This window comes from Monomorium pharaonis, unplaced genomic scaffold, assembly GCF_013373865.1.
Source record: "Monomorium pharaonis isolate MP-MQ-018 unplaced genomic scaffold, ASM1337386v2 scaffold_394, whole genome shotgun sequence".
NCBI lineage: Eukaryota > Metazoa > Arthropoda > Insecta > Hymenoptera > Formicidae > Monomorium > Monomorium pharaonis.
Window position 1 is genome coordinate 1 of NW_023415686.1, and position 22,000 is coordinate 22,000.

Consider the following 22,000-nt stretch of genomic DNA (forward strand, 5'->3'; position numbering starts at 1 on the left):
AGATTATTCACGGGGGTCGAGGACGGGAACAACAAATTGCAGGCGCGAAAGTTGACGGATATTACGAAACAGTGACTGATAACGAGACGCGACGTTACGTATTACAATTTCACGGCTGTTTTTGGCACGGATGTCCAACTTGCTTTCGCGTTAATCGCGATCGTCCACTTTTATCCACGAATCCCGAAGACACCATCGACACGCGTTACGAACGTACTCTCGCGAGGACGTGGCGCCTTCAAAGGTTAGGGTACCGCGTAACCGAAAAGTGGGAGTGCGACTTTGATCGAGAGGTGCGAGAAAATTCGGAAATTAACACATTTTTAGAAAATCACGCTATATTGAAACACGCACCTCTTAATCCACGTGACGCGTTTTACGGCGGACGTACGGAGAACATCGCGACCCTTTATGAAGTTAAGGGTACAGAGAAATTGCGTTACGTTGACGTATGTTCTTTGTACCCTTTCGTATTAAAAACCGATGCTTTCCCGATTGGTCATCCCGATATTTATATCGGAGAAGAATGTGACAGATTAATCGGGACAGCACCGAATTTTAATTTCGACAATGTAGAGGGTCTTGTCCGCTGTAAAATACTCCCACCGCGCAATCTTTATCATCCGGTGCTCCCGTTCCGCGTTAACGGTAAATTGTTATTCGGTTTATGCCGTAGCTGCTGCGAAACCTTTTCGAAAACGCACTGCACTCACGATTCTCCCTCCGAACGTGAATTCGCGGGTACATGGGTATCCTGCGAATTGCGCAAGGCTGTCGAGAAGGGTTATTTCGTGACGGAGGTGAGCGAGATTTGGCAATACAAAGTCACGAAATACGATCCCGGTAACCGGCAGGGTGGCTTGTTTGCCGAATATATAAATTGTTTTTTACAATTAAAGCAAGAAGCGAACGGGTGGCCGAGCGAATGCCAGGACGACGACGTAACTAAGGAACGATACCTGAGGGAGTATGAAAAAACCGAGGGTATCGTTCTCGAAAAAAATAACATCGCTCGAAATCCTGGTCTTCGTTCGGTTGCTAAGCTTTGCTTAAATTCTTTCTGGGGGAAATTCGGCCAACGAGCCAATCTGCCTAAAACCGAGATTGTAAAATCATTCCAGCATTTCGTGACTTTGCTCACCAGTCCTGAGCACGAAATAACCGGTATATTACCCGTCAACGACGAGGTAATGTACGTTTCGTGGCGGCTACGCGAGGAAGCGGTCGTAGCCTCGCCGATAACTAACGTCGTTATCGCTGCCTATACGACGGCACAGGCGAGGTTAATATTGTATAGTTATTTAGAAAAATTAGGAACAAGAGTCTTATACTATGACACAGACTCGTGCATTTATCTAAGCTCTGGTGCACCGAACGAGTACGAACCACATACGGGTAACTTTTTAGGCGACATGACGGACGAACTCGATTGCTATGGCAGCGGTAGCTATATCGAGTCCTTCGTATCGGGAGGGCTGAAATTTTACGCTTATGTGATTCGTACGCCGGAAGGAAACACCCACGAGGTCTGCAAAGTGAAGGGGATAACGTTGAATTACGTTAATTCAAAGCTCCTGAACTTTCACAGTATAAGACATCTAATATCTGGGGTAGAAGAAGAAGAAGAAGAAGAACCGGGAAGGGATAGTGCGATAAAACTGCGTTTTACTGCAATTCGGCGTACAGCGTTTCACGACATCGTGACACGTAGCAAAAAAAAACCTGTGCGCCGGTATTACTAAAACGCAGATTTATCGATAATCGCTATTCGTTCCCGTATGGATTTTGTTAACTGTAAATATAATTTCATTCTTCTTCTTCTTCTTCTTCTTCTATTTTCTGTTTTAGTTTTTAAAATGTATGATATCCGAGAATTTTCCGCTCATTAGTGTATAAGAAATCTTGTAAATTTTGTAAAAAATGTACAGTGTAAATAAATATATTTTGTAAAATTGTGTAAAAAATGTAATTAGTGTAATTAAAAATATTTTGTAAACTTTTGTAAAAATTATATTAAATTATGTAAATCTGTAAAAATATTGTAAATAAGTTTTTGTAAAAAGTGTACAGTGTAAAATTTAAAATATTTTTGTATTATAATAATTTGATATTTATACATAAAAATGTTAATTAAATTATAAAATAAAAAAATTAAAATTAAAAATTTTTAATTTTCATTTAAGTAAGTTTATAAAATAAAAGTTTTACTCATAAATAAATAAATAAATAAAATTTTTCCCTACCTTTATCCTTTTTAGCGTCATCGCCAATCGGTTAGTTAGCAACGATGTCGCGCACATGTAAAAGCGAACACAGCGACACGAATAAGCTTATGTACGTACGCGCTGCACCGCGGCCCGAATCAGCTAATTTCGGCCGCGGTGCCTTTGTTTCGGCTAGCATACGCGGGGGTACGCTGACACGAGCGTGTCGCCGTCGCCGCCGCTGCCGCCGCCGCCGCCGCCGCCGCCCCTGCGCTGATAAAATTATCTCTAACTTTAAAAAATTTAATTTAATTTACTTGTTTCAAAAAAAAAGCGAAAATTATTATTCCTACATTTCATTTTTCTTTTTTAAGTCACGTAAAAAAATCAAACCGCTCATTACGCGAAATGGACGTGCGCTGGAAACATCCTTGGACATCGATCGTTTGTGGACCCACTGGCTGTGGGAAAACGATTTTTGTGAAAACTTTTCTCCGGTATTTGTCGCACATGTCCGACGTACGTTTCGAACGAGTTTTGTTTTATTACGCGGAGTGGCAAGAGGCTTATCGTCAATTACAATACGATGCGAGTGTAAAAGAAGAGAACACGCTAAACAACGTTGCAGCGAGGAAGAAAAATGTAATTGAATTTCGCGAAGGATTACCACGCCCGGAGGATTACTCGAACGATCCGCTTATCCCGAAACTGATCATAATCGACGATCTTATGAGAGAATCGTCGTCGAGTGACGTGATCGTAGATCTTTTTACCAAAGGCAGTCATCACAAAAATCTCAGCGTCATTCTTATCTCGCAAAATCTCTTCCATCAGGGACGCGGACAACGCGACATATCTCTCAACGCTAATTACATCGTGGTTTTCAAAAACCCTCGCGATCGCGCGCAAATTCGACATTTAGCACGACAGGTTTATCCCGACGATCCAAAATTTGTTGAAGAGGCATATTACGACGCCACGTCAAAACCGCATGGATATTTGTTGTTCGACTTGAAACAATCGACTCCTGACAGTTATCGATTCCGGACGTGTATCTTTCCCAACGATACGCGACAATACGTATACGTATCGCGTAGAACGTTTTCCAACGGAAGCGTATAAAAACCGCGTAACGGTGCTGGCGCGAGTCAGTCGTGTAACTCGCACGCACGCACGCGATGAAGGAGAAGCGTAACGATTGTACAGATAGTGCAGCGAAAATTGCCAGACGTTCGATCGGAAAGAGAAACGTCTGTCTTCTCGAGGCCGTGTGTCATCTGAACAAAAACCAACGGGCAGCTTTTCTTCGAACCGCGGACGAAAAATTTATTCGCTGTATCCACGAATGCGTTTTTAATACTCTCAACGGTAACGTCCCACTCGAACGACGCGAAAAAGAACGACTGTCGAAATATAAAACGACCCTACGTCGTATCGCAAAAAAACGCGGTAACTGGAAGTCTAAAAGAAAGCTATTGTTACAACGAGGAGGATTTTTACCCTATATTATCGTACCCATATTATCAGCTTTATTATCTCATTTTATCGGAGGGTAAAATCACAGAGCGATGGAAAGAGCAAAAAAAATGGTCTTGATTTCTACGGAAAATCTTGAGAGAATGCAACGACAACAGCAACAGCAACTGTCAGTGGAACCAATAGAGAATTCGCTGTCGCAAAGTTCAGGAAACATCACCGGAGATAATAATTCTGTACGAACTCCTGGAACTCCGTTGACTCGGCTCGATGCGGAGATGAGTCGCGTGCTTAATTCGTCTTGGCCACGCAACATGGATGAAAGATGGAAAATGTACAAGGAGGCACTTTGGCGGTATCTTCATCTTATCCGAGTAGCGCGCAAACGAAAAGCCGTTCGGAGTGCGGATGAAACCACTAGCAACGATACGCGAGCTGAAGAAGGAGACGCTGACGACAACGACGACGACAATGACTACGACGACGACGACGACGATTCAACGATCGTATTTCACGAAACTTCACCAATTTCCGGCAAACATCCTCGGACTAGTGACATAGATACTGTAAAGGAAAAAACCCCAAAAGTAATTCGTAATATTCATGTGTTAAAAAGTGACGAAAAAATATTGGAAACGGTCCCGAAAACTTATCGCACACAAGCTCGTATGCTAATGCGTCATTTGCAAGACGAAGCGGTACCCGACAGATTAAATTGGGACGAGAAGGGTATCGTGACTATAGACGGCAACGTCGTGAAAGATTCCGATATAACCGAACTGATAAACGACGCGGTGCGTGAAAGAAAAACCGTGAAAGCAACGGGAAGATGACAGTTCGCCCGATTACTGCGTAGCTTAAATACACGTACGGCGCTGGTGGGAAATAAAGAATTATTAAAAGCAGTCTACTGATCTTCAATAAACGCGAGACCTCAGTCTTTGGCGAGTTCCACACCTAATATATCGCGTTCGCCTCCAAAAAGGCGCTTACTCAATTGGAGTACGGTGAAGAAGCAATAATGTCAGAACTTGAAAAAATCTATTACGATCCGACGCATTACGCGGGATATTCCGCTGTAGATAATCTAACACATGCTGTTAAACCAGATTTTTCGCGTAACAAAGTCACGCGCTGGCTCCAATCACAAGACGCGTACACGCTACACAGACCTTTACGGCGAAAGTTTCCACGCTTGCATTACAATGTAACAAATATCGACGACGTGTGGGAAGCCGATTTGATCGAACTGCGGAATCTCAAAAGTTACAATGACGGATATTCTTATTTACTCGTGATTATCGATGTGCTCAGTAAATTTGTTTGGGTAGAGCCGTTGCGGGACAAAACGAGCAATAGCGTAATAAAAGCTTTTCAACGTGTACTCTCGAGAAGCGACGGACGCTCACCCGTATACCTGCAAACGGACAAAGGCAAAGAATTTGTCGCGCAAACAGTGCAAAAGTTTTTGAAAGAAAACGATATCCGTTTTCGAGTAACGCGTAATCCCGATATCAAGGCCGCGATCGTTGAACGTTTTAATAGGACGCTGAAGAAGAGAATGTGGCGGTACTTTACGCATAAAAATACACGACGTTACATTGACGTTTTGCAAGATATCATTCGTGCGTACAACCATACCCGTCACTCTTCCACCAAAATGCAACCGACGATCGTGACGAGAGAAAACGCACGAATCGCACGTGAAAATATATTTCGTCGATGGAACGTTAAAAATCAAAGTCGTAAAGCTAAATACCATGTTGGCGATCTTGTTCGTGTCAGTAGAGCAAAAGCTACCTTCAAGAAAGGATACGAGGCAGGTTGGAGCGAAGAGATATTTCATATTCACCGTGTTCTCGAGTGGCGAAAACCTCGCGTATACGAACTGAGTGATTTAGCGGGTGAAGTCATAGACGGTATTTTTTATGAACAGGAATTAGCTCGAGTCGAGAAGAATTTGCGAGAGAACGAGTTTATCGTCGATCGAGTAATAAAAAGTAGAGGCTACGGGAAAAATAAGCAGGTGCTGGTCCACTGGCGTGGTTATCCCAGTAAGTTCGACAGTTGGATAACCGCTTCGAATTTAATCACTCTTCAAGATGCGTGAGGACCAATTTTACATCGTTCTTCCGAGCAATAGCAATACGCGATATTTTCCGCATAATAAGACGTCATCTTTCACCACACAATTACCACAGACTTTATCTTTGCACGGCGAATGGGAAGTCGGGCTTAGTGAGATTCAATTTCCTAATACTTTCCTCCACATAAATCACGGGGAAAACACTCTCAAATTCGTCGATATCGATCCAAAGGACAAAGACAAGACAGACATTAAGTTAACATCGACTGAAGCTGTAATACCAAATGGTATTTACAAAGATATCAACGAACTTTATTCCACAATTAATTCCGCGTGTAAAAAGGTCGGCTCGCATTTTCATTTTGAAGCTCGTACAGAGGAAGGATTTAAAACTTTTATCAGTCTCACATGTGCAAACAAATGTGGAAAAAATCATTATTTAAACGTTTCCGACAATCTTTTGAAAATAATCGGTTGCGGTCACATGCTGCTTTCCAAGAAAGGATATTTTTACACAGAGCTCACGGCATTGAAACCTAATTCCACAAAAGATTTCTATACAGCAAAATTTCTTATCATTAATAAACCTGATTTGGCTTTCTGGGGTAAAGAACCTCATAGTCTGATACGAGGAATCCCCGATAAAATGTTCGTTTATTGTGATATTTGCGAACCTTACATAACCGGCGATGTCAAGTCTCCTCTTCTTCGAATAGTTCCGATACCATTGAACGCGTTTAATTACACGTACGGTGCGAATCAGACGTCATATTTTTTTCCTTCACATTACATACCTTTACGAAAAACGAATTTCCGTACGATCGAAATAGATATAAAAGACGCACTTGGTAAAAGTATACCATTTCAATCCGGAACGTTAACGGTGACGTTACACTTTAGACGTTATCAGTAGCTTGAACGATAAAAGTAAAAATTAATAAGTCATTAATATGATACCAGAGGAGGAAAAATATTATAATTCATCAGACGCTCGTGGGGGAGGGATACCACGAGTTTTCGTCGGTTCGCCATATCAGCGCGGACACGGAATCGGGAGTTTTCTCGGTGGATTATTCAGAAAGGCACTTCCTTACTTGAGTAGAGGTGTACGTGCGATCGGTAAAGAAGCTTTACGTGCAGGTATTAACGTGATAGACGACGTTGAAAATAATACTCCTTTGAAGGAGGCACTCAGAAATCGATTCAAAGAATCTCGAGGAAATCTCAAAAGAAAAGCAGAAGAAAAAATTAAAAACCTAATGAAGGGATCGGGATATAAAATATCGTCGAAAAAGCTGCCGCTTCAGTTCCCCTTCGTTAGTCACACTGGTCGCTTCGCGGCAACAAGGTCGGCATCGCGTAAACGTCGGACAAGCAAAAAGAAAACATCAAAAAACAGTAGGCGGAAGAAAAAAACGGTTAAAAGATTGACGAAGAAAAAGTCTCGGTAAGAGGCAAAAATAAAAAGACTTCCACTACGAATCGTCGTCGTCGTGTTAGTAAGAAGCGTGGAGTATCCGATATATTCTCTTAATTCACGTCAAAAGTCTCTGTGCGAGAAATAAGCATGTCTTTTCTTCACACTCATTCCAGTGAGTGCTTAAAGAGTGAACTCGATCTCTTCTCGTTACCTCCCACTCAAACCAGCATAGAGAGTTCGCAATGGATTTATTACAAGCCTGTGACATCGCTCGCCGACGATGCACCTATAGAATTTGTCATACCCGGTCACGGGGAAGATTACTTAGATCTCACGCATACCATGTTAAGTATTCGGCTACGCGTAGAAACCACTCCTCTCGCCGGTGGGGAGAAAGATACGACGCCCAGTGACTTTATACTCAAAGTAGGACCTGTAAATCATTTGTTACATTCCATGTTCAATCAAATTGACGTATATTTTAATCAGAAACTCGTGTCACCTCCAAACAACGCTTACGCGTATCGTGCATACATCGAAGCATTATTAAACTATGCTTCTCCCGCAAAATCCTCTCATCTGACAGCGTGTCTATGGGACATGGATACACCCGGTCTCATGGACACTCACGTAGATTCCTCGGCACCAAATAACGCTCTCGTGAGACGAGCGCGTTATATTCAGGCAGGACAGGAGTTAGATCTTTTAGGTCATCTTCACTGCGACGTTTTTAATCAGGATAAATTTTTAATTAACGGAGTAGAAGTTAGAATGAGGCTCGTACGCTCGAAAGATTCTTTCTGTCTAATGGAATCTAGTTCTACGTCAAAAATTCGTATTTTAGACGCTAGTCTACTCGTAAGAAGAGCAAAAATAAGCCCCGGTGTATTACTCGCTCACGCTAAAATGTTGAGTAAGACAACTGCCAAGTATCCTTTAACGAGAGTAGAGGTTAAAACGTTCACGATACACTCCGGGCTCGTAGGTGAATCGATAGATAACGTGATCCTCGGGCAACTACCGAAACGCGTAATTGTCGGTTTTGTTGATAACAGAGCGTTTAACGGAGATAGAAAATTAAATCCGTTTAATTTCAAAAACTACGATATAAATTTCTTTTTGCTATACGTCGACGGTGTACAAATTCCTAGTAGACCGCTACAGCCGAATTTCTCGAAAGACGAACCGCTCTACGTCGAAGCATATCATACGCTCTTTTCCGGAACTGGCATTCACTTTTTGAACGAGGGTAATTCTATAAGTAGAAACGATTATGCCGATGGATATACACTTTTCGCTTTCGATCTCACTCCCGATTTATTCGCAATGTTGTATCCCTGGTCTCGGGATACAGTGCGGGACCGCTGCCGATGACTCCTCGGGATCAGGTTTCCAAGAGATAACGCCGAGAGTTAATAACAAGAGATATATATTTATTCTTCCTGTACAGTTTTCGTTAGCGAACCCGAAAGATGAGTTACTTCGTCTAGTTTGTAGTTTCGACGAGCGACATATACTCGTCGCTATTATTATTGATTATGAGCCCACTCGTTCTCTTTCCGCGGTCTTTATATACTCAGCCTTTCGGCTTGTTACCAAGGGGTGTCACTCGCGGTCACGGGTCTTTGGCCCGTGCACTAGCTTAGCCAGCAATTGCTAGCTAGGCGCATTCCACCGGAAATCAGGAGATTTCGGGTGGCAAAATGAGTAACCGGATATGTAGCTCGGTGTGATGTCCGGTGTGAAGGCCGGTGCGATTCCCGGTAGCAAGGCCGGACGGTGTCGTCGCGCGAGGTGTCACTTGACACCCTTCTCGTTATTACAAGTAGAGTTTGTGTGAGTGTCGCGCACTCACAACATCCCTCCCCCTTATTGAAAAGAAAACGAGGGGCTGAGTTTTCGCAACTAATAGTTTACGCTATCTTATCGCTTTTCCTTAGTGAAACACTATATACTAATCGCTATTTCTTTATTGTTTTATACTAATAATTACATACCATTCGTAGCTGGTATTGCTCGTTCTCAGATTCGCGTACACACAGGTTTTAAAATCTTTCAAAACTGAACATGTTCATGTCCAGGGTCTCGTTTACGGCCTCTTCTTCGTCGAGAAATATCTCGATGCACTTCCGGCAGTTTCTGGCAGGGCACACGTTCATTAACACTTTTCCGCATTTGAAACACTCGGTGATCGTTTCCCAATGTTCGTCAGGTGAGAGCTGCGTCCGGTATCCGTGTGCCGATGGATCTCGTATGGTGCAATAAAGCCGGTATCGTTGGCGATAACAGCTTCGGCACCATCTTCTCCAAGGAAACTCCGTTTCCACTAGACATCTCTCTGTTGGTTGGAGGCAGATGCTTCGTAGAAGTCTTTCGTATCTTTCTGGGTGGTCCAATGGGCGCACTCCATCGATGGGCTGACTGAGTTCAAATTCCACAGGAATTTTCATCCTGTCCTTGGAGTTGGTGTGTGTGTTGTAAGCTCTATGTCACCGGGGTAATTTGCGGGGCTGGTTCCGCCTGGCTGCTGCTGTTGTTCTTGAGCTTGAACTTTGTTTATCGTAACGACAGTATCGAGTCTTTGGGGCTCGATTGGGTCGTCAGTTTTTATAATCTCGTAAGAATGGAAGTGGTGGGGTGTAATTCCCTAAATCGGGCCATATATGGTCATAGTCAATTCAGCTATGCACATCCGGTGTGTGAGCGAAATTTGCAGAAATAAGTTTTTTGATTCTTTGGTTCCGGTGTAACGCGATATATCGTGTGGTCTGATTTTGTTAATCCGAGACGTAGAGCTGTGCAAACTAATGCCACGTTTTTTCCCGCAGGAAATAATGGATCAAATTGTATATGATATATATAATAATTACTATTACATATAGTTGTTAATTACTATTACATATATATACATATATATATATATATATATATATATATATATATGTTTTTTGTGTTAGAAACGTGTGCTGTTGCTTCGTTTTAGGATAGATCTCGGTATCGTATATTCTGTATCTATATCTAATGTCACCCGCTTATTGTTATTCCGTTTTTTTCTTTTTTATTATAATAAATCCTATTACTACGGCTATTATTATTATTACAATTGTTGTTCCGCTTGTCGCCATTGGAAAAATAAAGTGTGGCGACTGAAAAATCGAACTTGAATTTTTATCTAGTTCGTTGTCTATCTCCTCTTTTATTTATCCTTGGAATTTTTTAATTCCGTCGGATTTGGTATAATATTTTTTAATTTTATTTCTTTGAGACCTGTATCGTTTTCTAAACCAGGCTTCTGTAGTAGTGAAATATTATACTGAGGGAGATATGATTCTACTCTTGTCTCATGTGACATCTTGGGTGATCTTATAATTGTATTTTCTGTCACTAACTTACAGTTATTTTTTAATGTAATTTTACCTACTTTTTCAATTGTTTCCTTTATTTTTCCATGGTCTTTACAATGTAGAGTAATTACTTGCTTTCGTGGTGACGAGTATAGCCACGAGTGTGAATTACTTAACGCTATCCAAAGACTGTGGTTCGACGTCGCATTTTTTATGTTACAATTTTTATAATGATCTTTCGTTTCTAGATACATTTTTATCTCGCAGATAGAGTCTGGGTTTATTCGATATACGGGGTGATTTTCCGTGCATAGGTATTCGGTATTTATCTCTATGCATTTCCGCAGGTCGTTCTTTGCGAGGGTTATGTAAGTACGCTGTTCTGTGTCTATTGCAATCAGGGGATTGTTAATTTCTACGAACGAAAAAATGTTGTTCTGACTTGGGATAGGTAGCGGAATTACACTTAGTATTTCGTATTTTGGCATCGAAATTAGAGGGAATCGTAAAATAGTATATATATTTATTTGATCGCAGTATGCGCCTACTGTCGCAAATTTCTCTATTGTCGACCATTCATTCTCTTTTATTCTGAATGGGAAGTAGAGTCCTTCGGGCAATTGCGAGCTAGCGTCTTTAAGTGATTCTATTATTATTGATATAGGTGTTAACCGAGGATGCAGAATTCCTTCTTTTAAAAACGTTAAATATTCTAGTACGTCTTCCGCGTCGCGTGTTAGATCAGACAGTACCGCGTTAATTATTATAAAATTTTCGTGTAAGTTACTTTGGCGTTCGTCTTCTAATAATTTTGTTCTTAGTTTGTCTGTCGCGTCCGCGAGAGTATTTTCGTTTTGTCGGATAGTTCTTTCACTGTTATCAATGTGAGCGATAGTGGCTTGCATTATTTTTATTTGGTTTTTTATTGCGTGTTTGTTTAATTCCTGTGAGTCGTGTAATACCGTTAGTTGTTCGTTAATTAATTTTTCATCGTTTGCGTCCATCGTACCAAACAATGATTTTGCGACTGATCCTATCCCGTCGATTAATCCTCTTTTGTGTATTCTTGTATTGTATGTTGAGTTTATGCGTTCTATTAATTTATTAGTTCTTTCACACCCTTTTGCAATAACGCTGTGTAAATTTTCGCATGTTTCTTTCCCTATGACTGCTATCATTTTGCATAGATTATCCGTTTTGCGTACGTATTTTTCTACCTGTGCGAGTCGTTTTGATAGTGTCGTCACGTCTATCTTGATGACCACTTTCCAGAAGGATTCAACCTGATGTAATCCTCCTAGCTTTTCAAAATATATCCCTGGATGTTGCGTAAATTTTTCTATTTCATACGGTGCCTTCATGTCCGGGTCTTCTGCGGAACTTAGCGTCACCCAGATTATAAATCTGTAATTATTTTGTTTTATTTAAAAAAAATTTTTATTTTTTTTTTTTTTGTATATATTATTTTTACTTGCTACAAAAGTATTTTTATATGTGATCGTTGTGGGACCGTGGGAGCGGAAAAGGATTCTCAAGTTCAGATGGGAGCGGAAAAGAATTCTCCAATTTGTATCGTTTATCATTTCGCACTTCGAAATGTGTCATATTTTCGTTTCCGTTGCCTGTGTATCTCGTTGATTCCTCATTTTTTATCGTATGCTTAGCGTTGCATCCTGTTATCTATTTACACCTTTTTTCGTGTGTCTTTTCTTCTCTGGACGATCCGGTCCTTTAGTCTCTTGTCGGCTATCTGTTCGTGCGTTTGCTTGTTTTTCATAATCATGTCTCGTCGTGAGTTTTTCTTCGCGTCTTCCAGTGAAGAGAGTGCTGAGGAGAGTGAGAACAGTTTCGACGATTTCAGTGATCTTGACACTGTGGCTCTTTTGGACGAAAGTTTTTCGTCCGTTGATGAGGAGTGTACGGGTGCCGCTGAGCCATTGCTCGTTAGTGGGTTTGAACATTTATCAAACCCTGATAGTGCTCCTTATGGTGATTTAGATTTATTCATGGACCTTTCTCAGGAGTCCGAAATGTTTGTTCCCGCCGGTGCGGAGGGCGAGGTGCTCTCCGAGTGTTTTCCGACGAGCTTGGGGAAATTTTGATACCCGCCCCTTTGCTTGCTCGTTTTTTAACTAATGATTATAGTGAAGAATTCGGTGGTGACCTCGATTTGGAGTTCGAGTTTGCCGTGGATCAATATTTGCGCGAGGGGAACTTGCCTCGTCTGGATCTTCCGCCGGAGGATCCAGACATGGACGCGGTTGACTAATCCGTGCATAGATGCTTTGTAGTATAGTAGTTTGTAGTGTGTAGTTTAGTTTTAGTGTTTAGTTTAGTTTTAGTGTATAGTGTATCCTCTGCTGTTATGGATTATGTTCCTGGTTGGCGGTCTTCGTTTTGGTGAGTCTAATTCTTTTTTATTTATTATATTTCTCTTTTTTCTTTTTATTGTGTATGTGCGTGCATGTGAGCATGTTTTTTATCCTCTCTTTTGACCGCGGGTTAGGCCTCAATAAACGGTTTCAGACGGTTTACGTGTACGCGCGTCGTTGTCCTCCCTCGCCTTATTGTATAGTTTATATTAGAATGTTTTTCGGTTACCGTATACGGTCCGGTCCATTGCGCGTCGAGTTTTTTCGATCTTCCGCGTCGGAGCGTTTCGTCGTAAAGTAATACTTTTTCGCCGACTTTAAATCTTATTTCTTTTGTCTTTTTATCGTACTGCGTCTTGGCCTTGGCCTTTTCGTCTTTTATATTTTCGCGTGCGACACGATTAGTGGCTCTTAACCTTTCCCGTAATTCCTGCGCGTAATCGTCGTAGTTGTAGGTAGGTTTAGGCGGTTTTGTCAGGGCCGTCGGCAGTTCTGCCTGTCGACCGTAGATTAATTCAAACGGTGTATACTCTGTCGCCGTATGAGGCGTTGTATTATACGTGTGCATCGCGTACGGGATCCATTCGTCCCAATCGGTTTGGTCCTTATTTATATAATGTCGCAGGTATTCTGCTAAGGTCCGATGTGATCGCTCGAGGATACCATTGCTTTCGGGATGGTATGCGGTAGTCTGAATTTTATTTATCTTCAGTAGCTTGCACGTATTCTTGAAAATTTCGCTCAGGAAGTTAGTGCCTTGGTCTGTCAGTACGTATTCTGGCGTTCCGTATTCCAGGACGATCTTCGTGACAAATTCTTTGCTCACGGTATTTGCTTCCTGGTTCGGTATAGGTATTGCCTTACTAAATTTTGTAAGATGATCTTGGAATGTCAGTAGGTACCGATTTTCATTTTTCGTTATTGTTAGTGGTCCCACTATATCCAGTGCACATTTTTCGAAAGGTCGGCTAGGCGTGTCCGTGACGACAAGAGGGGCTTTTATTCTCCGAGAAAGTTTATTTTTCTGACAAAGCTCACATTTTTTAATGTATCGCTCTACATCGGCCGTTAATCCGGGCCAATTATGTGTCAATCGTATTCTTTTTATTGTTCTCTCAATTCCTTGGTGCCCTCCCGTAGGTGCATCATGATATTCGTATAGAATTTGTTTTTTCTTTTCTTCTGTGTATGCTTGTTCGCATACGTTGTCTTCTTCCTTTTCATCTTCTGTAGATGCACGTGCGTATTCGCCGTCTTCGTCTAGTGTGAGGATTTTATCAGCTGCTTTGGTAACGTGAGCTTCCCGCTTCACGTTGCGACTTAGCGCGTCGGCGTTCGCGTTCGCTCGACCGGCCTTATGAATAATTTCATAGTCATATTCCTCCAGTTTTAATCGCCATCGGATCAATCTTGATCCGGGGTCATTTACGTTGAATAACCATATAAGGGGTTTGTGGTCAGTTACGATTTTGAATTTTGTCCCATAGACATATGGCCGAAAGTGTTTTACAGCCCATACTATTGCAAGTAATTCTTTCTCTGTCGTGCTGTAGTTTTGCTCGGCGCGGTTTAATATTCTGCTCGCGTAAGCAATGGGACGGTCTTTTCCTATCGGTCCCTGTGACAGTACGGCTCCTATTGCATAATCTGAGGCGTCGGTAGTCACGTTGAATTCTTTTGTAAAATCTGGGTATTGAAGTACGGGCGCCGTAGTTAATTTTTCTTTTAATGTGTTGAAAGCTATTTGCTGTTCGGCAGTCCACGCGAATGTTTCCGTCTTTTTTGTTAGTTTTGTTAATGGTTTCGCGATCTTGGAAAAATTGCTGATAAATTTTCTGTAATATCCGGCCAGGCCTATAAATGATTGGATATCTTTGACCTTTTTGGGCTCCGGAAAATCTTCTATAGCTTGCAATTTTGCCGGGTCGGGCGATATTCCATTTTCGGAAATTACGTGTCCTAGGTAATTTACTTCCTTGCGCAGGAATTCGCACTTGTCCGGTTGCAACTTTAAGTTCGCTTCTCGTAGGCGTTGCAATACTTCTGTTAGGCGTTTATTATGGTCGCTTAAACTCGATCCGTATATCACTATGTCATCGAGATATACTAGGCATCTGAGTCCTTGAATTCCCATGAGTACCGAGTTCATCAGCCTCTGGAATGTGGCTGGCGCATTTTTTAATCCAAAGGGCATCCGATTATATTCATAATGTCCGTATGGTGTCGAGAACGCTGTCTTTTGTTTATCTGGCTCAGCCATCGGTATCTGATGATACCCCGACGCTAAGTCTAGCGTCGAAAAATATTTGGCGTTTCCCAGCTGATCTAATATTTCCTCAATATTGGGTAGGGGAAAAGAATCGCCAATTGTTAGATCATTTAGTTTTCGGAAGTCGATCACGATTCGGAGCTTCGGTTTTCCAGACGAGTCGGCCTTTTTGGGTACCACTAGCAGTGGCGCATTCCATTGGCTCGTGCTGGCTTTGATAATGCCATCATGCAGCATTTGTTTTATCTGTGTATTCACCTCTTCCTTATGCCTTGCGGGGAGGCGATACGGCCGTACGTTGACCGGCGATGAGTCGGCTTGTGTACGTATCTCGTGTTTCACTGCTGCAGTGCATGTCAGTGGTTCTCCACTGAGGTGGAAGGTATCTTGGTATTCTTCGCATATCCGTGTGAGTGCCTGTCGTTCTTCCGAATTGAGATGCTGGGTACGCAATGTTTGTCAGATTCGTTTGCTTCGTGGGAGTTTATTCGCGCGTTCCGCCTCGTTGATAACCGCGTATATTTGATGATCACTTTCGTCGGGATCTTCTATTGTCACGTGCGGCGTGCGTATCTCTACCGGCTTATCTGTGGTATTTATGATGCTGACTACGCATGCAAAATTCTTCGGCTCGACCATGCATCGTCCGATATATACGCCGGGCTTAGTTTCCTTCGCCTGGATTACTCCGGGCTGATTTCGGTTAGTGGTTGCTCGGACAATAGTCTCGCTGCGCGGTTGTAGAATTATCTTACCGTAAGGTTTTATTTTGAAAGTGACGCCGGCGATGTTCAATTGTTGCTTGTCGTAATCGCAAATCACGCGGTGATTTTTCATGAAGTCCAGTCCCAGTATTCCATCGTACTCCATGGGGAAGTCATCCTTGACCACGTACATGGTATGTCTTAATACCTGTTCGCCTATATTAATGTGGGCTTGCATGCTTCCGATTGTATACATTTTGTGCCCCGTTATTCCCGCAAGGGTGATTTTTTCGGGGGAAATTCTAGTTTTCCCTTTTAAGTTTTTTACCTTGATGAGTGAAAGGGTTGCGCCCGAATCGAAAAGCATGTTTATTTCTCCTGAGCGCGTTTCTTGTATCGGAAGCGTGATTTGATCTAGGCCGCTGCTCGGCTGGGCAGCTCGAGTTACTTGCGCGACCTGATACGTCTGAGCGCGCTTATCTTTCTTTCCGGCTGTTTTCCTTTCGTCTTCGCTACTAGACTCGGATCCGGAATTCTTCTTTTTACGCGGTTCGATCGCTTTTCTAGGGTTGTTATTTTTATTCCCATTATTTTGTGGTCGAGGAGGGTGATATGGCGTTTTGTTGCGAGGCCTCCCGTTCAAGTGCCAACACTCGGCTTGTGTATGGCCACGTTTTTTGCAATGCTTGCAGAATTTCTCTACGGCATTTATACGTGTTTTATCAGGTTGTGGTAGTGCGAACCGGTTCGAGTAACGACTGTTGCGACAGTCTTTTCCGTGGTGTCCTAACTTTCCGCACTTTCGACATTGTAGCTTATTTTTGTAATTATCTGCGGCCGGCATATAATATTTTGGTTTCGGGCGGGAAACTGTTGTTCCTTTTATTCGTTCTTCTGCGGTCGCGGCAGCTATCGCATCCTGCAACGTTGCATATCCTCGCGATCTGACTACGGCTTTTATGTCGTCGTTTAGCCCTATCTGATAATTCTGAAGCGCCTGTTGTTGTAGGATATCTAATATCGCGCGTTTATTTTCCGTTGTGTAATGTTGTCGACCCTCTATCATGGACTCATACAGATCCATTGTTAATTTGTCGGCTCTAAGTCCGTAGGTCCGTGCATTTTCTCCGGTTCTTTGTTTGAGAGTATTAAATTCAATTTGCAAATGTGTGGTGCTCTTTTTACTCACGTAGCACGCTTCTAATTCCTGTCTTAGTTGTTCAAAATTGCGAATCTTTCGCGTTTGGAAATCCAACATTGCGCGCCCTTTCAACTTGGTGCATAGGATAGCTCCTAACAGAGTTACCTCATCGTTCGGATCGATGTTTTCGACCGCATATGTCATGGCGCTTAGAAACTCTTGTAGTTTACTTGCATTCCCGTCGAATTCAGGGATCATGCAGCGCGCTTCTTTTAACGGTAGGGACCCGCGACCTCGCTGGTGGCGAACATCATCGTGATCTACGTAGGTTGTGTCTCTCCTACTGAGTCGCGATGGTCGATAGTCGTGAATGCGCTGAGTGTGTACTTGCGTTTCCCGTACGGCGTCTATGTCTGTTTGTAACCGACGTAATTCTTGAATCACCGCGCGCAGAGTGTCTCGGACTTCATTGTCTCTCTCTTGCGCTACGTTTGGCGGTGCTGCTCGTGCAACTGGGTTTTCGCGGATTTCATGGTGTATTTCTTGAAGTTCCCGCTCTGCGTCGGCTATGAAATGTTGAGCCTCTGATTGTTGAGTTCCCGAGGGTTGAGCTTGTTCGTTGGTACTCATTTCGTATCTCTCGAAAATTTCTTCAGGGTTAAAGATATCGGAATCGTACGAGGTCAGCGAAAATTCACCTCGTGAAGATACGCGGCTCGGAGTGCGACTAACGTACGGTCTCGTCCGTCTGTCCACGCGGTCTCGTCTTGTCACGTCAACTGCGTCGGTGGAAAATAAACTGGCGTCGAGGGCCCCGAAAGGAAATTCTCGCTCACGTATGACGTGCTCGGGTAGCTCGCTATCGCCGTCTAGGAGACGCCCTAAGGCCCTGCGATCGTTATCCTCGATCCTCACGGAGGGCCTGTGCCGCTCGCCACGCTAGTTCTAACTCGCGATAGTGTATGGATCGCGCCGCCGCTCTACTGAATAGCCACGATTCGTTTCTTATCGGTGTGCTATTGTCGTCGGACATTCGCTATCGTTAGTTACGCGTTTCGGTAATAGTGTTACCGGGGGCCTAATCAATTCGGGTTCGCGTGTCGTTTTTATTACAAGGTTTTTGGTATACAAATAATTTCGTGGACTTACATTACCGCGATGTATCGCCGCATGTTGTCCGTCGCTCAGCTGCTTGTGGCTGGTGCGTCACGTTGCGGTAGGTCGGTGTCGTCTTAGATAACACTGCTATCGCTGTTGTCCGATGCTATCTTCCTTCCTTGTCTCGGAGAATCAGCAGGTCGGCTTTGTTGCGCCTCGGGTGAATTGTCGCCCTGGCTTTAATGTTTCTCTTCGGCGGTTTTCTTCTGTGCGCTGAGTCCGTTAGGGAGCGTTTTTTCCCTTTTCGGTATTTTCGGCAGTGAATCCCACCGCTGCCACCAATTTGTTGTATCCCTGGTCTCGGGATACAGTGCGGGACCGCTGCCGATGACTCCTCGGGATCAGGTTTCCAAGAGATAACGCCGAGAGTTAATAACAAGAGATATATATTTATTCTTCCTGTACAGTTTTCGTTAGCGAACCCGAAAGATGAGTTACTTCGTCTAGTTTGTAGTTTCGACGAGCGACATATACTCGTCGCTATTATTATTGATTATGAGCCCACTCGTTCTCTTTCCGCGGTCTTTATATACTCAGCCTTTCGGCTTGTTACCAAGGGGTGTCACTCGCGGTCACGGGCCTTTGGCCCGTGCACTAGCTTAGCCAGCAATTGCTAGCTAGGCGCATTCCACCGGAAATCAGGAGATTTCGGGTGGCAAAATGAGTAACCGGATATGTAGCTCGGTGTGATGTCCGGTGTGAAGGCCGGTGCGATGCCCGGTAGCAAGGCCGGACGGTTGTCGTCGCGCGAGGTGTCACTTGACACCCCTTCTCGTTATTACAAGTAGAGTTTGTGTGAGTGTCGCGCACTCACAACAGCAAATTGTGCCGGACATTGGAATCTCGTGAAACATGGCAGTCTACGATTAGAAGTACGATTCGCAAGGGCATTATCCACGTCTGTTAACTGTATCGTTTATGCAGAATTTGATAATGTTCTAGAAATCGACTCTTCTCGTCAAATTATCGTCGACTTTTCCGGCTAGACTTTATGTCTGATAGACGATAAAATCGTGTGAAAAAAATTATAACCACCACCACTACCTTCAGCAGTACTAACATCAATTAACCCCACCACCGTCACCAACGCTAACAACGCACTTTTTTGCTGATATTTTTAAAATCATGCGAAGAGAAATCAGTTTTCTACGAGACACGAAGACAGTCACATCGATTTAAAAGAGTGAAGCAAGCAAGCTGTTGATTATAACCATGGACATAGTTATTGACATCCAAGGCTTTCGGGATAGCGAGGGAAAATTTATTCCTAAAGAGATCGCAGTTGTCGCACTCGACACAGCAATCATCGGCCATTGGATTACACTGCCTCCTTGCTCGTTTGAAGAATTACCCGAAAGTTCAAGACGTGAAAACAATTGGCTTTCACAGAATTACCACGGTATCGAGTGGTTCGACGGTGAAGCTAATCCCAAGTTTTTTGTAAGCCAACTACGTGACATTACCCGCTGGGCTCGCTGCATCTTTACCAGAGGTCATGAAAAAGCAAGTTACTTGCGTGATCTTCTCTCCAGAAACATATATAATCTGGAAGCAGATTCTCCGGCATACAAATATTTACCCGATGTCGACGAGTACGGTCACCGCTGTACTCATCACGGACTTCGAGCTAACGCAAAATTTCATTGTGCGTTACGTAACGCTCACAAATTAAAACACTGGTTAAACGTGCCATCCAGCCGAAACTCGGGTCACGCCAGTCTCTCGACTAACGACGACGTCGTCGACGAAGAAAAAGAGAAGGAAGAAGAAGGAGAAATCGTACAAAACGTAGAAGTAAAAGTCGAAGATCCGACAACAGACGAAGAGAAAGAAAACGAACGCACGGCTAAAGAGAACCCAGAAATTACGCAAACGATTCCACTCTCCCGGTCGTCGCCTTCGTATGAATTCACTGGAAATTTTACGTGCGTTGCGACAACTGAATGCCAAGTATGTCGGCGTTTATCCTGCAGACAGACTACCGAGGGTGTGGACGAGATCGACAGCAATCGTCGCTAACACAGACAATCACAATCAACCTGGCGAACACTGGGTCGCATTTTACGTCGATGAACGCGGAACAGGAACATATTTCGATAGCTACGGATTACCACCCTTGGACTCCAGATTCCTCCTACGACTGCGACGAAACTCAGCGAAGTACCGATGGAACACCGTGCCTCTACAAGGATTACCCTCGCAAACTTGCGGACAATACTGCTGTGTTTTTCTATATTTTATGTCTCGTGGTTATAATCTTAATCGGTTTCTCAATTTATTTTCTTCCGATTGTGAGCTCAACGACAGACGAATAGTAAAAATATTTAATAAAATTTTTTCGTGTAAAGAAATAAAAAAATGTGTAAAACATCAAGCGTGCTGTCATGTACAATTTTGTATTCCTAGAAAGTAAGCTATATTAATAAATATTTTATTTGTAATTTTAAGTAATGTCTATTTCTTTCTCGCACCCTCTCTATAATATATATCTCTTTCCTATATCCGAGTCAAAATTATACTCGCACCTGTTTTTACCTTAGGTATCACTACATAATAGCAAAAAGTTCTCTCTCTCGCGCTTACAAAGCATACTTGACCTATAAACCTATTGACCCATTTTTACAAAAACTCCCACCTGTCCGAGCCGCACCCCCGCTGGGTAAAAACGCTCGGCACTAAGTTCTGCTTTTTCCTATTCAAAATCCAGTAGTATACTCAGGACAGCCAATCAAGGCTCGGGGCAGCCATGGAGGGCCAATCAAGACTCGTGGCAGCCATGGGGTATCCAATCAGAACCCTCCGTTCAAAATCGTGACGACACAAACTCAGGCTACCCATTCAAGGCTCGGGGCAGCCATGGGGTATCCAATCAAAACGCGCCATTCAAACTCGTGACGTCACAGCGTCTAGTCTTCCCCACCAGGCCCAGACGGGGGAAGGGGGTTAGGTTTGACACCACTCGGAGGAAGAGTGGGGTTAGGTTTGTCATCAGGCCGAGGAACAGAAGTTCGGGTTTGTTTTGATGCACCATGGCTGCCCCAAACAGGGGGGAAGGGGGCAGACACTCCCCGCTGTGATGGCGCCACCACCCGCTGTGAGGGCGAGGAGTGGGGGTTTGTTGTGACGCCCCATGGCTGCCCCTATACTACTAAAGTATCTGTAATACACGCATGAGATTCACATCAAACATTATTTTCACTTAATTTTCAACTTTATCTTTTTATCTTTACGGAAGATCCATGAAAAAGATCAAGATTCCAAAATGTCGCGAAAAATACAAATTTTATTTAAAAATACTGCAATTAAAAGTTGTGTTTAAAGATGTATTCATTGAACTTATCATTTTAATTAATGTTAATAATGCATTAGAATTTTCATAATTTGTTATAAATATGACGATATACAATAATTCTAATAATTTTAAATAAATACAATAACACAGACACACAAAAAAAAATCTGTTACTGGAACTTTAGTAGTCAATTTCTATGTATTTTGATGTGCTAAATACAAATCCGATATCAGAATTGATATCCCATCACCCACCATTTTTAACGTGCAGCAAAATTATTACGATTTTCAAGGTTTTTTTTTAAAAAAGGTGGGCGATGGAGCAATTCTAACACCGGAGCGCAATTCTAAACGGATTCGTGTTCAGCATGTCAAAATACACAGAGATTGACTAGTGGGGTCTCAGTAATAGACCACTTTTCTTTTTTTGTGTCTGTGTAATTTTTTTGCATATTTTTTAAATTAATATTTTTTAATTAAAAATTGATTTTTCTGCAGGTATTAATGTTTACTTATGTAAATTGTTTTATTTTTA

At 42.8% G+C, this 22,000-nt stretch overlaps 1 protein-coding gene and 1 pseudogene across 1 annotated transcript; both read left to right on the top strand.

Annotated features, from left to right (window-relative positions):
* Window positions 1-42: 42 nt before the first annotated feature.
* Window positions 43-1,742, top strand: LOC118648354 (DNA polymerase-like; the record flags this gene model as incomplete). The annotated part of the gene is made up of 1 exon (XM_036294683.1): window positions 43-1,742. A coding segment is annotated over one exon (1,700 nt), but the record flags the coding sequence as incomplete, so codon positions are not given.
* Window positions 1,743-18,998: 17,256 nt separating this feature from the next.
* On the top strand, window positions 18,999-21,172 carry LOC118648353 (annotated as a pseudogene).
* The last annotated feature ends 828 nt before the right edge of the window (window positions 21,173-22,000 follow it).